Here is a 16,103-nt window from a genome sequence, read left to right as displayed (position 1 = left end):
ATAAAAATAATAATGTCAAAAAGTTATAGATATATTAAAAATAAAATATAAAGATACCTGCATAAGTAAAATCAGCTGTTTAAACTGAATCTTTTTAAATATCATTTAAAATATGTGTAAATTTATCATTTAAAACAAATGTATTTACTGGTTTAATTTTAATAGTTTCTAAATTATATGATTTATCATTAAAATCAATTGCTTTTGTTAAATTTATTTAATCAATATTATCAAGTAATTAAATTTCATTTCCATTTACAAGTTTAGTGAAATTGTTTTCATCTAAACTATTTTTATTATGCTTTTATTAAAATAAATATATAATTATAAATCTAATTAATTAAAATATAATATTAAATTACATGATTTTATTTATATTTATTATTAGATTTTGTTATATTTAAAACAGAATCATTACATTAATCATTTATATCTTCATTATTTAATAAAAGATCATTATCTAGAGTATCATTATTAATAATTTTAAGTTATGATTAATTGAAGCATATTTTACTTTTGTTTTTATTTGTTTTTTTTAAACTTGACTCTGACTCATTATTATTTTCTTTAATATTTTCTAAAAAACTTGAACATTTAAATAATTCTAAACATCCACTTGGTTATTATAAAGATTCTAAATGTTTTTTATCTATTTTTCCATTAAAAGCTTCTATAGACTACCTTGCTTATTTATATTCATTTTATGTTAAAGGTTATCTTTATATATATTTTTAAAAAAAATATTAATTTAATTTTTTTTTATATAATATACTAAAACAACACATTTATTCTACTATGTAATAGATTAGATAATTCATTATCTTATTTAGACTTTATAGTAACTAAATTATTAAATATGTTTTAATAATTATTGATAAAATCAATATAGACAGTCTCAAATTTAAATTCTTCTAATTATTTTTCTAAATTCTAATTCGCTTATTCGATATAATCTAATAATTCTTGTCCTTATTATATTATATCTTTTGTTTAACTATTATTATCTACCATTAAATCTAAAGGGTAATTATCACTATTACTTTATTCACATAAAGAAAATAATTTTTCTCTTGCACTTTTTTTTTTATTTTAATTTTATATATTTTTTTTTTTTTTGTTCAAGATTATAATACTCGTTTTTCCATTTATCTGCTAATTCTAATGCAGTTTTTGGAGCTTCTCGTAAAAATTAAATACATTTGGACTCCATTTCTTAAAAAAGCATAATTATTTGATTTAAGCATTCTTATTTTTTTTTTTATAAATTTAATTCTATTTCCTATTTGTTAATTTTAGATAATATTTTTATTTATTAATTTTTTTTAAAAAATTAAAACTTAAAATTTATTTAATATTTCTTATTTCACGTTTTAAAGGTTATTTTCAAGGTGATCTTTTACAGTTTTTATATGTGTTTCTTCTGTTAAATAATATTACTTTTTTTCTATAATTTCGAACATTTATATTAAATATTCAGCTCTTAAACTTATTTCTTTCATTACATCTTCTTCACTTCGAACATGATGACCTTTATGTATTCCAAATAAAGCACAATTAGCGCATATTTTTTATCTGCAGTTAACACATACTTAAATAAAATAATAATAATTATAAAATTATTTATATAATTATTAAATAAAATATATATATATATAAATATATATTTATATATATATATATATAATTATATCTTACCTATATCATGCTTTTTTTAATGTTCTTAACAATACTATTTTTCTTCACTAGAATTGTTATTATTTTCAACTGTTTTTTCTATTGAATTTTAAGAGTCTTTTTTATATTTTTTCCATTATAAAATTTTATAAAAAAACCTATTTATATATATTAATTCTGCTTTTTTTGCTTTTCAATCATACGAATTAATGAATAATTTTTAGGAAATTAATCTATGCTTTTTAAATTATCATATAATTTTCTTTTTTAAGTTTTATTAAAATAAAGTATTTTTATTTTCAATAATAAATACTAATCTTCTGGACATTAAAAACTTGATTATTCGTCTATTTTTTATTATATACATTAATTACATAATGAATGGCCACAAGTAGGAAGCATTCTTGGTATTTTTAAACCATCTTAACTAAATTATGTATTGCACATTGAACATTATAGTTCATTATAATGATCTATCATTTTTTTATCTTTTTTCTTTTTTTTAAATATAAATCAAAAAAATTTTTTTAATAATAATAAAATTTTAAAAATATTTATTAAAATATTTTTTTAATAATTAAAAAACATTAATAACATACAATTTTTTACATATAAATAAGAAAATATATATTTATATAAAGAATATAATAATAAAAATTCAATAAAAACATATCTTATATTGAATATTAATGTAAATTATCAATTATCACTAAAAAATACTTAATAATTAATAGTTAATAAAATATAATAATTTTAATAAAATAAAAATTTCAAGAAATAATAACATAAATAGGAATTTTTAAATAATAATATATTAAAAAATATTCAAATAGATAATTAAATGATTAATATTTTTATTTCTTTATTATATATAAAAAACATATTACTTATTAAAAAATGAAATATTTATCTTAAAAACTAACTGAGTTTTTGAAAAATTTTAAACAATAAAAAAAAAACATAATAATAAAATAGTTAAAATTAATTAAATGAAAGTTTAACACTATAAACAAAATTATATTCCTATTCAAATAATACAAGTTACTTATAATTAATTTTAATAGAATTCATAAAGGTATTATTGTTTATAATTTAATTAAATGCTCAATTGAAAAAAAATAATGTTGTCATACTTTTTTTCTCTCCCTTATTTTTTTAGATTGAGAAATTAAATAAATTTATAAAAATAAATATGTCACAAATTAAAATTTATTATTAGTAAATTATGATATATTTAATTATTTTTTTAAAATATATGCACTGAAAAAAATTATAAATAATAATAAAATTATTAAACAATTTATTAAATTAAATACATTAATTGACCTTTTTTTTAAAAAAAATATTATATTAAAAAAATCTATTTGCAATGATAATTGCACATGCAATATTTATACTTAAAATTAATCTTAATATTGCCAATATTTTTAAAATTTTATATAATTTAGGAAAAAACAGAAATTTCATAATAATTTTTTAATTAGTTAACGCCTTCTCTTTTTTTAGTTATTGTATTATCAGATAAAAATAAGAACTCATATTCTAATAAATAAATACAGCATTTTTATATTAAAGAAATAAAGAAAAACTATTTAGAAATTATGTTGTAAGTTTATTTTTACTTTAATTGTATTTTTATTTTAAGCAATTACTTTAACAAATTCTGGGAGAGTTTTAAGGAATTTTATGTTAGAATTAAAGACGTGGTTATTTTAATTTATTGTTTGATTTTTTATGATATTTTCAAAACATTTTATTTTATTTCATTATGTATTTAAGTTTAATATTTATTTGATTGTTTGATTATATAAATATAAATGTGGTATCAATTCAAATTATATTATAATTTGAATAAAAACTAAGTAAATTGATTAGACTATTAATGAGTGATGTTAAGATGTTAACTAAATATAATAAATAATTTAAAAATTATTTATTTGATTGATTTTTATAATTAAAGTTCTATAATTATATAAAATATATATTATATATATTTTTTTATTGTATATTATTAAAAAAGATTTTTTAATTTATTTACTTTAAATTATTATTTTAAAATAAATATTGACTATTTTAATAATTTAAATTAATATATTAAAATTAGCTTTTATAAATATATGAAAATTATATTTTTCTAATATAAAAAAATAAATATCTTATCTTAATTTATACTCTTTTAATTAATATAATTTCAATTCATTTCTTTTTATAAAATTTAGTAAAAAAATTTATATACTAATTTTATTAATTATATTATTATAATTTCTAATAATATAAATATTAATAAACATAATAGTTAATACTATAATATTTTAGTTTTATTAAATATAAATTTAATTAAAAAAATAATATTAATAATTATACCAAAAGTATTATTATTCAATTATTATTTTTATTTTTTTCAATAAAAATAAATTATAAAAAATTTTTAAATGATAAATCTAAAATTTTTTTATATTTATAAATATAAAAATTTTTTATTCTGATTTTCTAAAAATTAAATATATGATATATAATATATAATATAAAATATATATATATATATTATATATATATATATATATATATATATTAATAATAAATCGTTATACATTATTTTTATTAATTATTAAAATAGTTTTAGATATATTTTAAAAAAATACTAAATAAATAATAATTAAACATTTTAAATCTATATTTATTTGAATAAAAATTTTAAAATGACAAAATGACAAATTTTAAAATAAAAAGTTAAATATTTCATATATTTTTCTTAAATAATAAAATTTAATTTAGCAAATAGTATATTAATATACTATACTAATTTTTTATTAATAATTACTATACTGTTTTTTTATTAATAAAAAATATTATAATTATATTATTAAAATTTTAAAAAAAATTAAATAAAAATTATTTAAAACTTGAATTTATTAAAAATTAATTAATGATTTATTGTATTAATCATTATTTAATTTATCAAATTTAAAGTATTTAAATGTTTCACTTATTTTGAAAATAAATATTATAATGTAATTATGCTTAAATTATATTAATATATATATATTTCAATATTACATATCTTATTATTTAACTTATTAGTTATCAATAAAATCATTTCCATAATTATTTTAATAAACATTTGGATATTAAGCAATTTAATTTTGTAACATGTAATTATAATAATTATAATATTATGTCTAAAACGTATTCGGCATGCAATATTATTACTAGTTAATTTATGGAATTATGTACAGTTCTTTATTATTAAAATTACATAGACAGTAAAAATATTAGTCATTTTAATTATAATTAATATTTTAAATAGAATCAACCTTAAACTCAACTTATTAATTTGAGTATTAAAAATTTTATTACAATTAATTAGCTTAATCATTATTTTAAAATTTTATGACATTATTTTAATTGACTTGATTTTTAACTTCTTTATTTGTTTAATCATAAATATCTAGTGTTTCTTAATTAGTTTTTATTTTTTCTGTTTATTACATTATAAACTCTTATTTTATTATATTTTAATTATTATTATTACGGGCAATATTTTATGATTTTCTATATGAATTTCTGTTATTTGAATTAGGTTTTTTTATCTTAGTAGAATTATGCTAATTATATTCTGAATTTTATTATTAATTAATTATTTATTCCATTGTATATAATATTTATTCATAATTATCATCTTTTATATTGTATGTTTTATTCATAAGTTTCTTTTATAAAGAATTGAATTTATTCTTCACTTAATTTTCAGTTCTTCCTATTAGTTTCTTACCTATAATGGACCATTTTTTTCCTATTTATAAAATTAATTTTAGCAATTACAAATATTCAATAGATGTCCATTTATCACTATTGAGCATAATATTATATTTATTATTTATAATTATATAGTTTTTATATTTTACTTTCTTAATTCAGAAGTATGATAATTATTATAATGTTCTCTACATTACTTTGGAGTTCTGTAAATTGTTTTATCTGTTAAATAATATAGTTATTTAGCAACTTTAACCCAATTTTTTTAACCTCCTTAATTTTTAAAAATTTCTGGTAAAAGTTTATTTTCTAAAGTTGTCCAAGGATGCTATTAAACTGACTTTTTATTTAATTTAAGCCATTTGAATAAACAATTCTCTTTCGATTTTCCAGGTATCATGATAAAAATTTTTTCCCAATGATCTACTTCATTATCGTACTTATTTTTTTTTTAAAAAAAAAAAATTAATAAATTTTTCATTTAATTTTTTCCATAAATAATTTTTTTATATAATATATATATATTAAAATAATTAAAAGAAATTCAGTAAAAATTGATTTTTTTTATTTTGTACTAATAGATTTTCATTTAGATTTTTAAATTAACAGTACTTAACAACACACCAAACTAATATATAAATATCATCTTTATTCCAATTTTTTTTTAACATTTTATTTTATTGTTATCTTATTTTTTTTTTTGTAATTATTTAATGGAAATATAAATTTACATATTATTAAATAGTCTACAATTAATATATTATAATAAAATTATATTTTTATCTTTATTTTTAATATTAATATTAATATTATGATATTTTTTTTCCCATTTTGTATTATATAATTTATTTTACTTCTAAACATTTTTCTAATATAAGCTTATTATTTCATTATATTATAGCCCTACTCCAACCCTTAACTTTGGGAAAAGGCTTAGATTTAGTTATTAATATTTTAAATCTCCTAGTTATTAGGTAAAATCTAAAAATAGCTATAGACTTTATTAAAGGTGCTTATCTAAATTAATGTTTTCATATTTATTTTACTGTATCATTTTTTTTATTTTTTATATTTTTTTATATATTAAATAATTATATTTATTTATGATTTATTGATTTTTTATTTTGTATAAATATGGCAAATTAATAATATTTGATTTTAATATAATCAAAATATAAAATATTTATAAATAAAAAGAAACAAATTAAATTTATATTTTTTTTTTTCCTTAATATATAGAAAAAAATAATATATATAATTAATAAAAAAAATATTATTTTACACTTTCTATAACATTAAAATATTTCTATATTAATATAAATAATATTTATTTCATTTATAATATATAATATATAATGTTATTTACTATTTTTTTATAAAAAGTTATCTTAATTTTTCGTTTTTCGTTTTTCTTTTTCTATTTTATATTTTAAATTTTTTGTTTATACTTATTTTTAATGCCTTTTAAATAAGAAATTAAAGAGCTTTATGGAGTTTAAATAATATTTTTTTTTTTATATTTATGAATTTTAAAATATAATAAATATTAAATTAATAATATTTAAGATATTAAATAATATTAAAATATCATTTTATGTTTAAAATTTGCACGTATGCTTTAAAAATTTCAAGTTAATATTTAAATATTATTAAAATTTTAATAATTAATGTATAAATATTAAAATTTGAAAATAAAGTTTAAAAAAAAATATTTTAATGGATTAAGCTTTTTATATTGTGAAATCGAATATAATTTTTTAATTTACTAAAAATATTAATATTTAAATATTAAAATTTATATTTAACTTTAAGTATTTAAGTCTTAAAAATTTTATAATAATTTTAATAATATTTTTTTGATTTTTGTATTATATTTAAATATTTATAATAGTTAAATAAGCAATTTGACAATTTTAGTAAAAACAATATTTTTCAAAATTTTTTAAATGGTTAAAATTATAATTAATAATTATATAATTAATAATTATATCAAATGATTAAATTAATGAATAAATTATATACTAAAAATTTTCATACTTTCATAATATTAATTATTTAAAATCATTTTTAAAAAAAAAGTACTTGAAATTTATTAGAAAAGTTGATAACCAATATAAAATTTCGATTTATTTCAATAATTTATTGTTTCTACTACTATAATATTTTAAAACTTACAATTAAAAAAAAAATATTTATAAATTACAAAAAATAAAGAAAATCTGAAAATATAAATTTAGAGTATAATTTATATGTAAAAAATAAAAAAATAATAAAGATAATTTAATTTTTTAGACAAAAATTTATAAATTAGGAATATATCTAATAATTTAAAAGAATTTTATATGATCATTTTATAAAAATTAAAATTATTTTTATAAAAATAAAATTATGTTTTTAAGTCAAAATAAATAATATAATATTTTTATTATATTTAAAAAATGTTTAACTTCATCTATTATATCTTTTTTTTTAAACAAATTATTTTATTGCTAATGGATATAAAAAAAAAATATGCGTAATTAATTTTAAAAATTAATAATAATGTATATATATATATAACCATATATTATTTAAAATAATGATTTCTTAAATATGTATATTAAATATATTTAATTATATAAATAATTAAATACGTAATTATTTTGATCACAAATATATAATATAGATATATATATATATATATATATATATATATATATATATATTTATTAAAAATAAAAAAAAATTAAAAATAAATTTTTATTTATCAAATAATAATTGATTATTTTTTATAAATAAAAATAAAATAGATATTTTGATAATATAATATTAAATATATATAATTATATATTATTATATATTATATTTATTTATAAAAATTTTAATTTATTTTATTAAATTTAAATTAATAAATTATATAATTAATTAATTAACTAATTTATATATTAATGAATTTTTTTATATATTTAATTTTAAAATAATATAATATAATTTATTAATTAAATTTTTAATGTTAAATATTATTTTAATTTTTTATAAATTTTTATATCTCTTATAATTAATATTTATAGTTTAAATTTAATAAATATACTCTTACTATAAAACATTTATATATATAAAATTAATATTTTAATTTATATTTTAAATTATTTACTTGAAAATAAATTATTTAACTTATTTTAATAATAAAAAATTATATTCTATAGAAAATATTAATAATATAGTTTATATATATTTTAATTTATTTAATTATTTCTATTTTTTTTATAATTTATTTTTTTAAAATAAAAAGTATTTTTTTTATTAGCAAAAAAGAATAAAAATCAATTATTTATAAATTTTTTTAAAAACTTTTTATGAAAATCACTTCTAACATTATCATTAATAAATCTTGGTTTTTCATCAATTAATTTTCTTGCTTAATTTTTAAAAACAGTCTCATCAAACCATCTTTTTTTTTATTATTATAAAATAATTATATATGTATTTTTTACTTTCTTTTTAATGAATATTCCTAAGATTTATCTAATAAAGGATTATGTTTAAGTAAGTTTTATTGCCTTTCTTTTTCTAATTATTCTTCTTTTTATTTTTATTTTTATTTTTCTTCTAATTCTCTTTATTCTTTAATTTTTTGATATTCTTTCATTAATAATTCGTCTTCGTCTTCACTACTACTATCATTTTTTTTTAAAAAAAGCATTAATTAATATTTTATTAATAATAAAATATATATATTTACTCATCTTCTTCTTCATCTTCCTATTATTATTATTATTATTCGGAATCTGAAGAAGATTATCCGAAATCTACATCATCTGCATCTTATGGGAAAGGGTTTATTATTTAATTTTAACTGTTTTTTTCTTCTATTTATTCATCCTCGCTTTCACTACTACTGCTTCCATACTATTATAATTACTATTATTTTTTTTCATCATTATTTTTAATTTTCTTTATTGGTTTAGGTTCTTTAAATTCTATTTTTTCTACATCTTCATTTTTCCTATTTTATTCTTCTTTATATTATGATTCTCTTTATAATAACTCGGCCTTAAAATCTTTATATTTTAAATCTCTTTGACTTTATTAACCATCTTGTCTTACTTTTAATGTCATGTGGCCTGGTAAATCCTTATTTTTATATTTATTTTTCCTATTTTTTTACTATTATATATTATTACTCTTGATGAATATGATCTTGTAGGAATTGTTATCATATTTCCTCCTTATTCATTTCCTCCTATATATATATATTTTAAGTCTCATTATTTTTTTATTTAAAATACCCATAGCGGGTTTCCATGTAGGTTTATGAGCTGTTGTCATTTTTTTTATTATTAATTTTTTGTTTGGTTATTTAAAATAAGAAAAATATAATAAAAATAAATATACAAAAAAAAAAAATTATAATTATAAATATTTAAAGTAAAATTAAATTAATAAATGATAAAAATAATAATTTATTAAAAAATAAAGATTTATAGAAATTTTAAAACATAATTTTTTTATATTTTATTATTATTTTTTTTACTTTTAAATTTATATTGATTAGATTTAATACTTTCCAAATAAAATAAAAAGGGTTAAAGGATTTTTAAAATTTTAAATTAAATATACGAATCTTTTTATAAATGAAAAATAATACAATATTAAAAAATAACAAAACTATAAATTAAAAAAGAATTTAAAAAAATATCATGGACATTTTTTTTCAATAATAAATTCTCCATTATCGTTATATTCTTATTTCGAAATAGACAATTAATTAAAAGAATTTAAACTAGTCAAAATAGATCCCCCAATCCAAACCGAATTTTTTCTATCATCAACAGTAGGATAATAGACATATTTAACTTTATTACATATTTCACCAAGTTTGTTTTAAAACCTTTTTTCCAAATCAAATAAAAGCGCATTTCCCCCTGCTAAAATAACATTACTGCTCATTTATTTTCTTAATTCTGATTCCCACATATTAATGCAGTCTAATACCATTTAATGTATTCCTTTAAACCTTAAAATTTCATTATGAGGATTAAAAAAAAAATCACAAATTTCATTTTAATCAATATTTAATTAAGTCCCATCTGGGAGTACATTTGTATTATTTTCCTTTAAATTTCTTGCTAATAAATGCCTTTAATATCTTTCATAGGATTCAGTGGAATTACATGACAATTTTTATTAAGGAAAATTTTCTAATTGGAGGATTTTCTCAGTAACCTGTTCGCCTCCTATATCGAATTTTAATATATTTTTTTAATGAATATATCCATCATGTACAGGTACTGCCATTGAACAATAAGCACCTATTATTATAATTATTAATTTATATATTTTTTATTTTAAATAAATAAAAAATATTTTTATACCTAAATCTACAACAACACTTGTAGATCTCCCAGCTGAAAAAGAAGATAAAGCGGCGTTTTTCGAAACAAAATATTACGGCACATTAAATTTTTCGAAAATTAATTAACATAATTTTTCTCTTTATTTTTGGTTATGGATTGAGAATTCGGCCATTAATAAAGGATGATCTTTAGATTGAATTTTTAATTGGTTATCATATAATTCTTCTAGTAGTTTTTCATAACCTTCCCAGTTTATTATATCGCCGTTTTTATATACATTTTCTATTTACATTTGGGGGTCTTTCATAAAATTTTTGTCTCCAAAAATATTCAGTTTTTGATTTTTATCTGGATTTTCTTCTTGCATTATAATTTAGTCATTTTCTGGTTGGTTACTTCCTTAATTTTCGTTTTAAGGTTATTATTAGGTTATTCCCATTTATGAACTTATTACATATTTAGGTACTGTATCTCCTGAAAAGCCTGCTTTTGATTTTAATGAACCTATGTCTATTACTATTGATATTGTTTCATCTATTGAATTCATTTATTTTTATTTTATTTAATTAATTTTTTATTATTTATTTTGGATTTTTTTAATTTTTAAATAATTTGTAAAAAAAAAATATTATATCTTTTTTTTTATGATATTTTTATTTAATTTTTTTTTTTAAAAAAAAAAAAAATGTTGTTTTTATAATATTTAAATTTTTTCGTTTGATATTTTTTTTTAATACTTAGTATTTAAATTTAATTTTATATTTTATTTTTAAATTCTATATAAAGAAATTATTACTTTAGTACTTTTTAATTTATATTAATTTATTAATATTTTTAAAAATAATTTCATACACATAATTGAATAAAAATATTTAAATTAATAATTTTATATATTATTATTATATCAAATTAAAATAATTATTTTTAAAAAATAATGTCATAATTAATATCAATATAAACATTATATAATTTAATTTTTTATTTTATTTAATTTAATATAAAATACTTCTTTTTAAATAAGTTTAAGCAAAATTATTTATGATATAATCTATCTAAAAATTTAAATTATTTATATTTTTTAAAATCGAAATAAATTTATTTTATAAGGGATTATATATTTTTTTTCGAAATTTTATATTTGTACTTTTTTATAATATAGTTTAATCAAGTATTAATTTTTTTTAAAAAAAAACTCAATTAATTTAAACATTTTGTAATTTAGAAATTTAAATTAGATTAATTTTAATAAATAAATAAAAATAAAAATAGCATAGAAGAAGAAAAAAATTAATTTAAGAAACAATAAAAAATTATGAATAAATTACCACTAAACAACATAACATTAAAATTTAACAAAAAAAAAATTGAAAATGCCTACAAGCAAAATTATATTAATCAATTTTTATCTTTTTCTTAGTTTTTCATAATAACATTGATAATAAATTCATTGACAGTAGGAATTATAAGCATTTAAAATTACGAAACAAATAAATATGCATACATTTACATATTATTAATAAGTATCTTATATGCGATTCTATTATTATTTTTAAAGAAGTATTATGATATTATCATAAAATTAGTTTTTTTGCTTACACTTATATATGTAGTAACAATAATAGAATTATTAGTATTAATTTAATTAGAATAAAATATAAATAAAGGCTAATATTATTTTTCTGTAGGGATATTAATAATGACGATTTTTTGCATGTTTTCTAATTTATATAATGATTGGTATTTAAAATATATCGTTATTTAATTTGGAATGAGCTACGCCTTTTTTCGATCAAATGGATACTATTAATTAATTTTTAAATGTCCAAATTATTATTTAAGTAGTATTTTTTTATTTGTTATATTTTATTACTAATAAAGGCAGGATAAATCGGCTTATTTTGAATTATATGAAAAAATAAAATAAAATAAAGTTTTCAAAAAACTTTTAGAATAAAATATTCCATCATCAATAATAGTTATTAAAACTAATAATCATAAAAATTAGAAAAAACTTATAATTGAAAATGATTTATTAAAAAATACGGAAATTCTATTTGCTAATGATTTTTCAAAAAGAAAATTCAATATTTAAAATAACGAATAATTAAAATAATGTATGAATAATATTTTTTCTTCTGGATATATTAAATAACACGAAAATGTGTAAAAAAATTATAAATAAATAATTTTATTTACTTTATTTTATTTTTTTAAAAAAGTGATAATCTAAGTTCAAGTTTATAATTTTAAAAAAGCGATAAATCAGTAAATAGTTGCAAATTCAAATCTATTTTAGAATTTATTTATGAATATAACGAAAATTAAAAACAAAAAAAATCCTATCAAGAAATTAAAATGGGTGGAACTTTAGATTTCATTAAAAACGATGAAGAAGTCCATTTAAATTGCTTTTATAAAAAAAATAGTTAATTTTTAGCTAAAAATCAAATTAATTTATAAATAAACAACCTAAAACAAACTAATAAAAGTGCATCTGTTTCCTCAAATAATTTTAAAAACAATCGATTTGACATTAAAATAGTAAAATGTAAATGGGAAAACGAAGAAGCAACAATGATATTAATAAGTGATATAACTTAGAAAGTATATATAGAACGTATGAAATAGATACAAGAATATAAAAATTAAATGCTCTCAACAGTTACTCATAATCTGAAAACACCTTTAAACGGTTTAATGGTATTTATCTAATCAGCCATAATAAATAATAAATAAAAGTCTGTATAAGATTAACTATCATTAGCTTTGAAAAATAGTAAGTTGTTGCTTTTTATGATTAATGATTTATTAGATTATTCAAGAATGTAAAGTTAGAAAGCCTTTGATTTGTGTTTTAGTAAATTTGATATTTATGATGTTTTGTATGAAATTAAAAGTTTATTATAAAGTTAAATTAAACAGAAAAAACTCAATTTTATTATCGATATTTAAATTTCGGAATAATAAAGATTTATTATAAATGATAAAGTTCGATTGTAATAAATTCTTTTAAATTTTATACAAAACTCAATTAAGTTTACATTGAAAGGGTAAATAAAAGTTACTGTTTATTGCATTCCATAGAAAATTAATTAAATCTATTTTAGTATTTTAGATACTGGAATAGGTGTTTCCGAAAATAAAAAATAAAATTTGTTTAAAATATATGGTAATGCTTTATTTAATATAAAAAATAAAAAGCATGGTAATTAAAAAAATATATATATAAATAAAACATATTTATATATATATATATTTAAATATATATATATATATGTATTTAAATTTTTTAGGAGTTGGATTAGGATTATCTGTATGTAAAAAATTAATAAGTTAATTAGGTGAAAAAAAGTCAATAAGTGTCGAAAGTATTAAGAATAAAGGAACAAAATTTACTTTTAGTATATATAAAAAACACCCTAAAGATAATAAATTTATTATGAATTTAATTTCTTATAGTTCTTTACATGAAATTTAAAATAATCTTTTTATTCATAAAGTTTAAAATAACTATAGTATGTAGTCTACTTATTTTAACAAATATGATACATCATTAAATAAAAATTCTGAACCATAATCAACTTTATCAGAACATAAATAATAAATAAACATTCCTCAATAAAAAGAAATGTGTCATATATGTGATTTAGATTGTATCTTAAAATGTACTATCTAAAAATAGAAAAATATTATATAAGACAAGTATACCCTAAACACAAAAGATTCTCTGACCATTCATCAATGTATTTTAGAACTTTAAAAGATTTTTTGGAAAAAAACTAACATTCTAATTGTTGATGATGTTATTTGTAATATAACTTGTTTGAAAATTCTTTTAAAACCTTTAAAAAATTTAAATATTGACGAGGCTTATAATGGAAAAGAAGCTGTGGAAAAAATATAAAAAAATAATAATTACGATTTGATATTTATGGATATTAATATGCCGATATTAGATGGATTTTAAGCTACTTTGAAAATTAAAGAAATGATAAATAATAAAAGTATTAATTTTACATCTGTTATTATTGTTTCTGCTTTTAATGATTAAGCTGATATTGAAAAAAGTTTTAAAATGGGAGCTAGTGAATACATTTCGAAACCTATTTAAATTTAAAATTTATTGTCTATATTTTAAAATATTAAACTGCCTCATTTATAAATTTGAATATTATTTATAATTTTTTATAGTTTTTTATGTATTTATAAGTTTCATTATATTTTTAAAGTTATATTATTGTATTTTTTTCCATTTTTTATATTCTCAAGTATTTATTCATTTATATTTTATAATGTTTCACGAACATCTTTTATATTGACTATTGCAATTTCTATTTTTTATAAAAAAATAAAAATTATTTATTCTAAAAAGTAAAAAATAATATTTTAATATAAAATAAAATAAAAAGAATATTAAAATAAAAAATAATTATAAAATTAAAAAATGCATATAGAATAAAATTAATTTCAAAAAAATACATTTTAATAAAAAAGTTAATTCTTTAAGTATAAAATCATCTTAATTTCCAAAAAAAGGCTAAATAAGAATCGAGTTTTCAATAAAATTTTCTATATTAAAAGGATTATTATCTATTATAATACATTTTTTTGTATTCTTTGTAACTTTAAAAATATCTTTTTAAGAATTTTAAGAATCATAAAATCTTTATGAAATTAACTTTTTAAAAGGATCAATTTTATTAATAATAAAATCACTATATTCAGAAATTGTACAAGAATAAATAATTATTTTATAAAAATTTGATAATTCTTACAAAAAGAAATCTAAGTAAGGTCTGATTAAAAAATGCCCCTGATGTTTTGAAAGTTCCTCATAATGTACTATTGTTTCATCCAAATCAAGTATTAAAGTAAATTTTTTTTCCTTTTATTGATTAATTTCATGATGAAAAATACTTTCTATTTGATAGTTTTAGTTAAGTAATTGAAAGTATTTGGGCTTTTTTTATATTTTTTATTCTATATTTAAATATATTTCAGTAAAAATTAATTTAAAATCTATAAAAGAAATACTTTAAGTAAAGTTACTTATTGTATTTTAAAATATATTAATTATTTTATTCTATTAAAATTAATTATCAAGATCAAATAATTATTAAAATAAATTTAGAATTTTCAAGTTATTAATTTTTATTTTTTCAAGAATTTAATTTTCAGTAAAAATAAAATCAGTTTGTAAATTTTAATAAAAATAAATACAAAAATTAAGATATTTTATATATTTTTATTAATTAGTTTACAAAATTGAATAAAATAATTCTATTAATAAATAATTAGTATTTTTTACATATTCTAAAATTAAATAAAAAATTTTTT

The 16,103-nt window shown here is 14.8% G+C and overlaps 3 protein-coding genes across 3 annotated transcripts, besides 22 other annotated features; 1 reads left to right on the top strand and 2 right to left on the bottom strand. All coding sequences in view use genetic code 6, as the record gives it.

Annotated features, from left to right (window-relative positions):
* Positions 1–312: 312 nt before the first annotated feature.
* Positions 313–352: a microsatellite.
* A 1,237-nt stretch (positions 353–1,589) lies between these two features.
* Positions 1,590–1,671: a microsatellite.
* Positions 1,622–1,690: a microsatellite.
* Positions 1,641–1,683: a microsatellite.
* A 706-nt stretch (positions 1,691–2,396) lies between the features above and the next one.
* Positions 2,397–2,439: a microsatellite.
* A 1,645-nt stretch (positions 2,440–4,084) lies between these two features.
* Positions 4,085–4,155: a microsatellite.
* A 20-nt stretch (positions 4,156–4,175) lies between these two features.
* Positions 4,176–4,246: a microsatellite.
* Positions 4,176–4,254: a microsatellite.
* Positions 4,255–4,458: 204 nt separating this feature from the next.
* Positions 4,459–4,517: a microsatellite.
* A 2,863-nt stretch (positions 4,518–7,380) lies between these two features.
* Positions 7,381–7,417: a microsatellite.
* Positions 7,388–7,420: a microsatellite.
* Positions 7,421–7,779: 359 nt separating this feature from the next.
* Positions 7,780–7,825: a microsatellite.
* A 257-nt stretch (positions 7,826–8,082) lies between these two features.
* Positions 8,083–8,135: a microsatellite.
* A 108-nt stretch (positions 8,136–8,243) lies between these two features.
* Positions 8,244–8,273: a microsatellite.
* Positions 8,246–8,284: a microsatellite.
* Positions 8,250–8,316: a microsatellite.
* A 416-nt stretch (positions 8,317–8,732) lies between these two features.
* Positions 8,733–9,715, bottom strand: IMG5_138990 (hypothetical protein; the record flags this gene model as incomplete). The annotated part of the gene is made up of 4 exons (XM_004031368.1): positions 8,733–8,859; positions 8,904–9,083; positions 9,152–9,634; positions 9,699–9,715. The coding sequence occupies 4 exons, from the start codon at positions 9,713–9,715 to the stop codon at positions 8,733–8,735; spliced, it is 807 nt and encodes a 268-aa protein (XP_004031416.1).
* Positions 8,984–9,018: a microsatellite.
* A 377-nt stretch (positions 9,716–10,092) lies between the features above and the next one.
* IMG5_138980 (hypothetical protein) lies at positions 10,093–11,313 on the bottom strand (the record flags this gene model as incomplete). Its single annotated transcript, XM_004031367.1, has 2 exons — positions 10,093–10,721; positions 10,785–11,313. The coding sequence occupies 2 exons, from the start codon at positions 11,311–11,313 to the stop codon at positions 10,108–10,110; spliced, it is 1,143 nt and encodes a 380-aa protein (XP_004031415.1). The 3' UTR covers positions 10,093–10,107.
* Positions 11,302–11,353: a microsatellite.
* Positions 11,313–11,371: a microsatellite.
* A 1,750-nt stretch (positions 11,372–13,121) lies between these two features.
* On the top strand, positions 13,122–14,934 carry IMG5_138970 (hypothetical protein; the record flags this gene model as incomplete). The annotated part of the gene is made up of 3 exons (XM_004031366.1): positions 13,122–13,971; positions 14,060–14,281; positions 14,417–14,934. 3 exons carry the CDS (start codon positions 13,122–13,124, stop codon positions 14,932–14,934), a joined length of 1,590 nt encoding a protein of 529 aa, XP_004031414.1.
* Positions 13,984–14,042: a microsatellite.
* Positions 14,003–14,052: a microsatellite.
* Positions 14,935–15,162: 228 nt separating the features above from the next.
* Positions 15,163–15,232: a microsatellite.
* Between the last annotated feature and the right edge of the window lie 871 nt (positions 15,233–16,103).

Source organism: Ichthyophthirius multifiliis (genome assembly GCF_000220395.1).
Source record: "Ichthyophthirius multifiliis unplaced genomic scaffold scaff_1120509251077, whole genome shotgun sequence".
NCBI lineage: Eukaryota > Ciliophora > Oligohymenophorea > Hymenostomatida > Ichthyophthirius > Ichthyophthirius multifiliis.
This window is presented reverse-complemented; position numbering and strand designations above follow the sequence as displayed.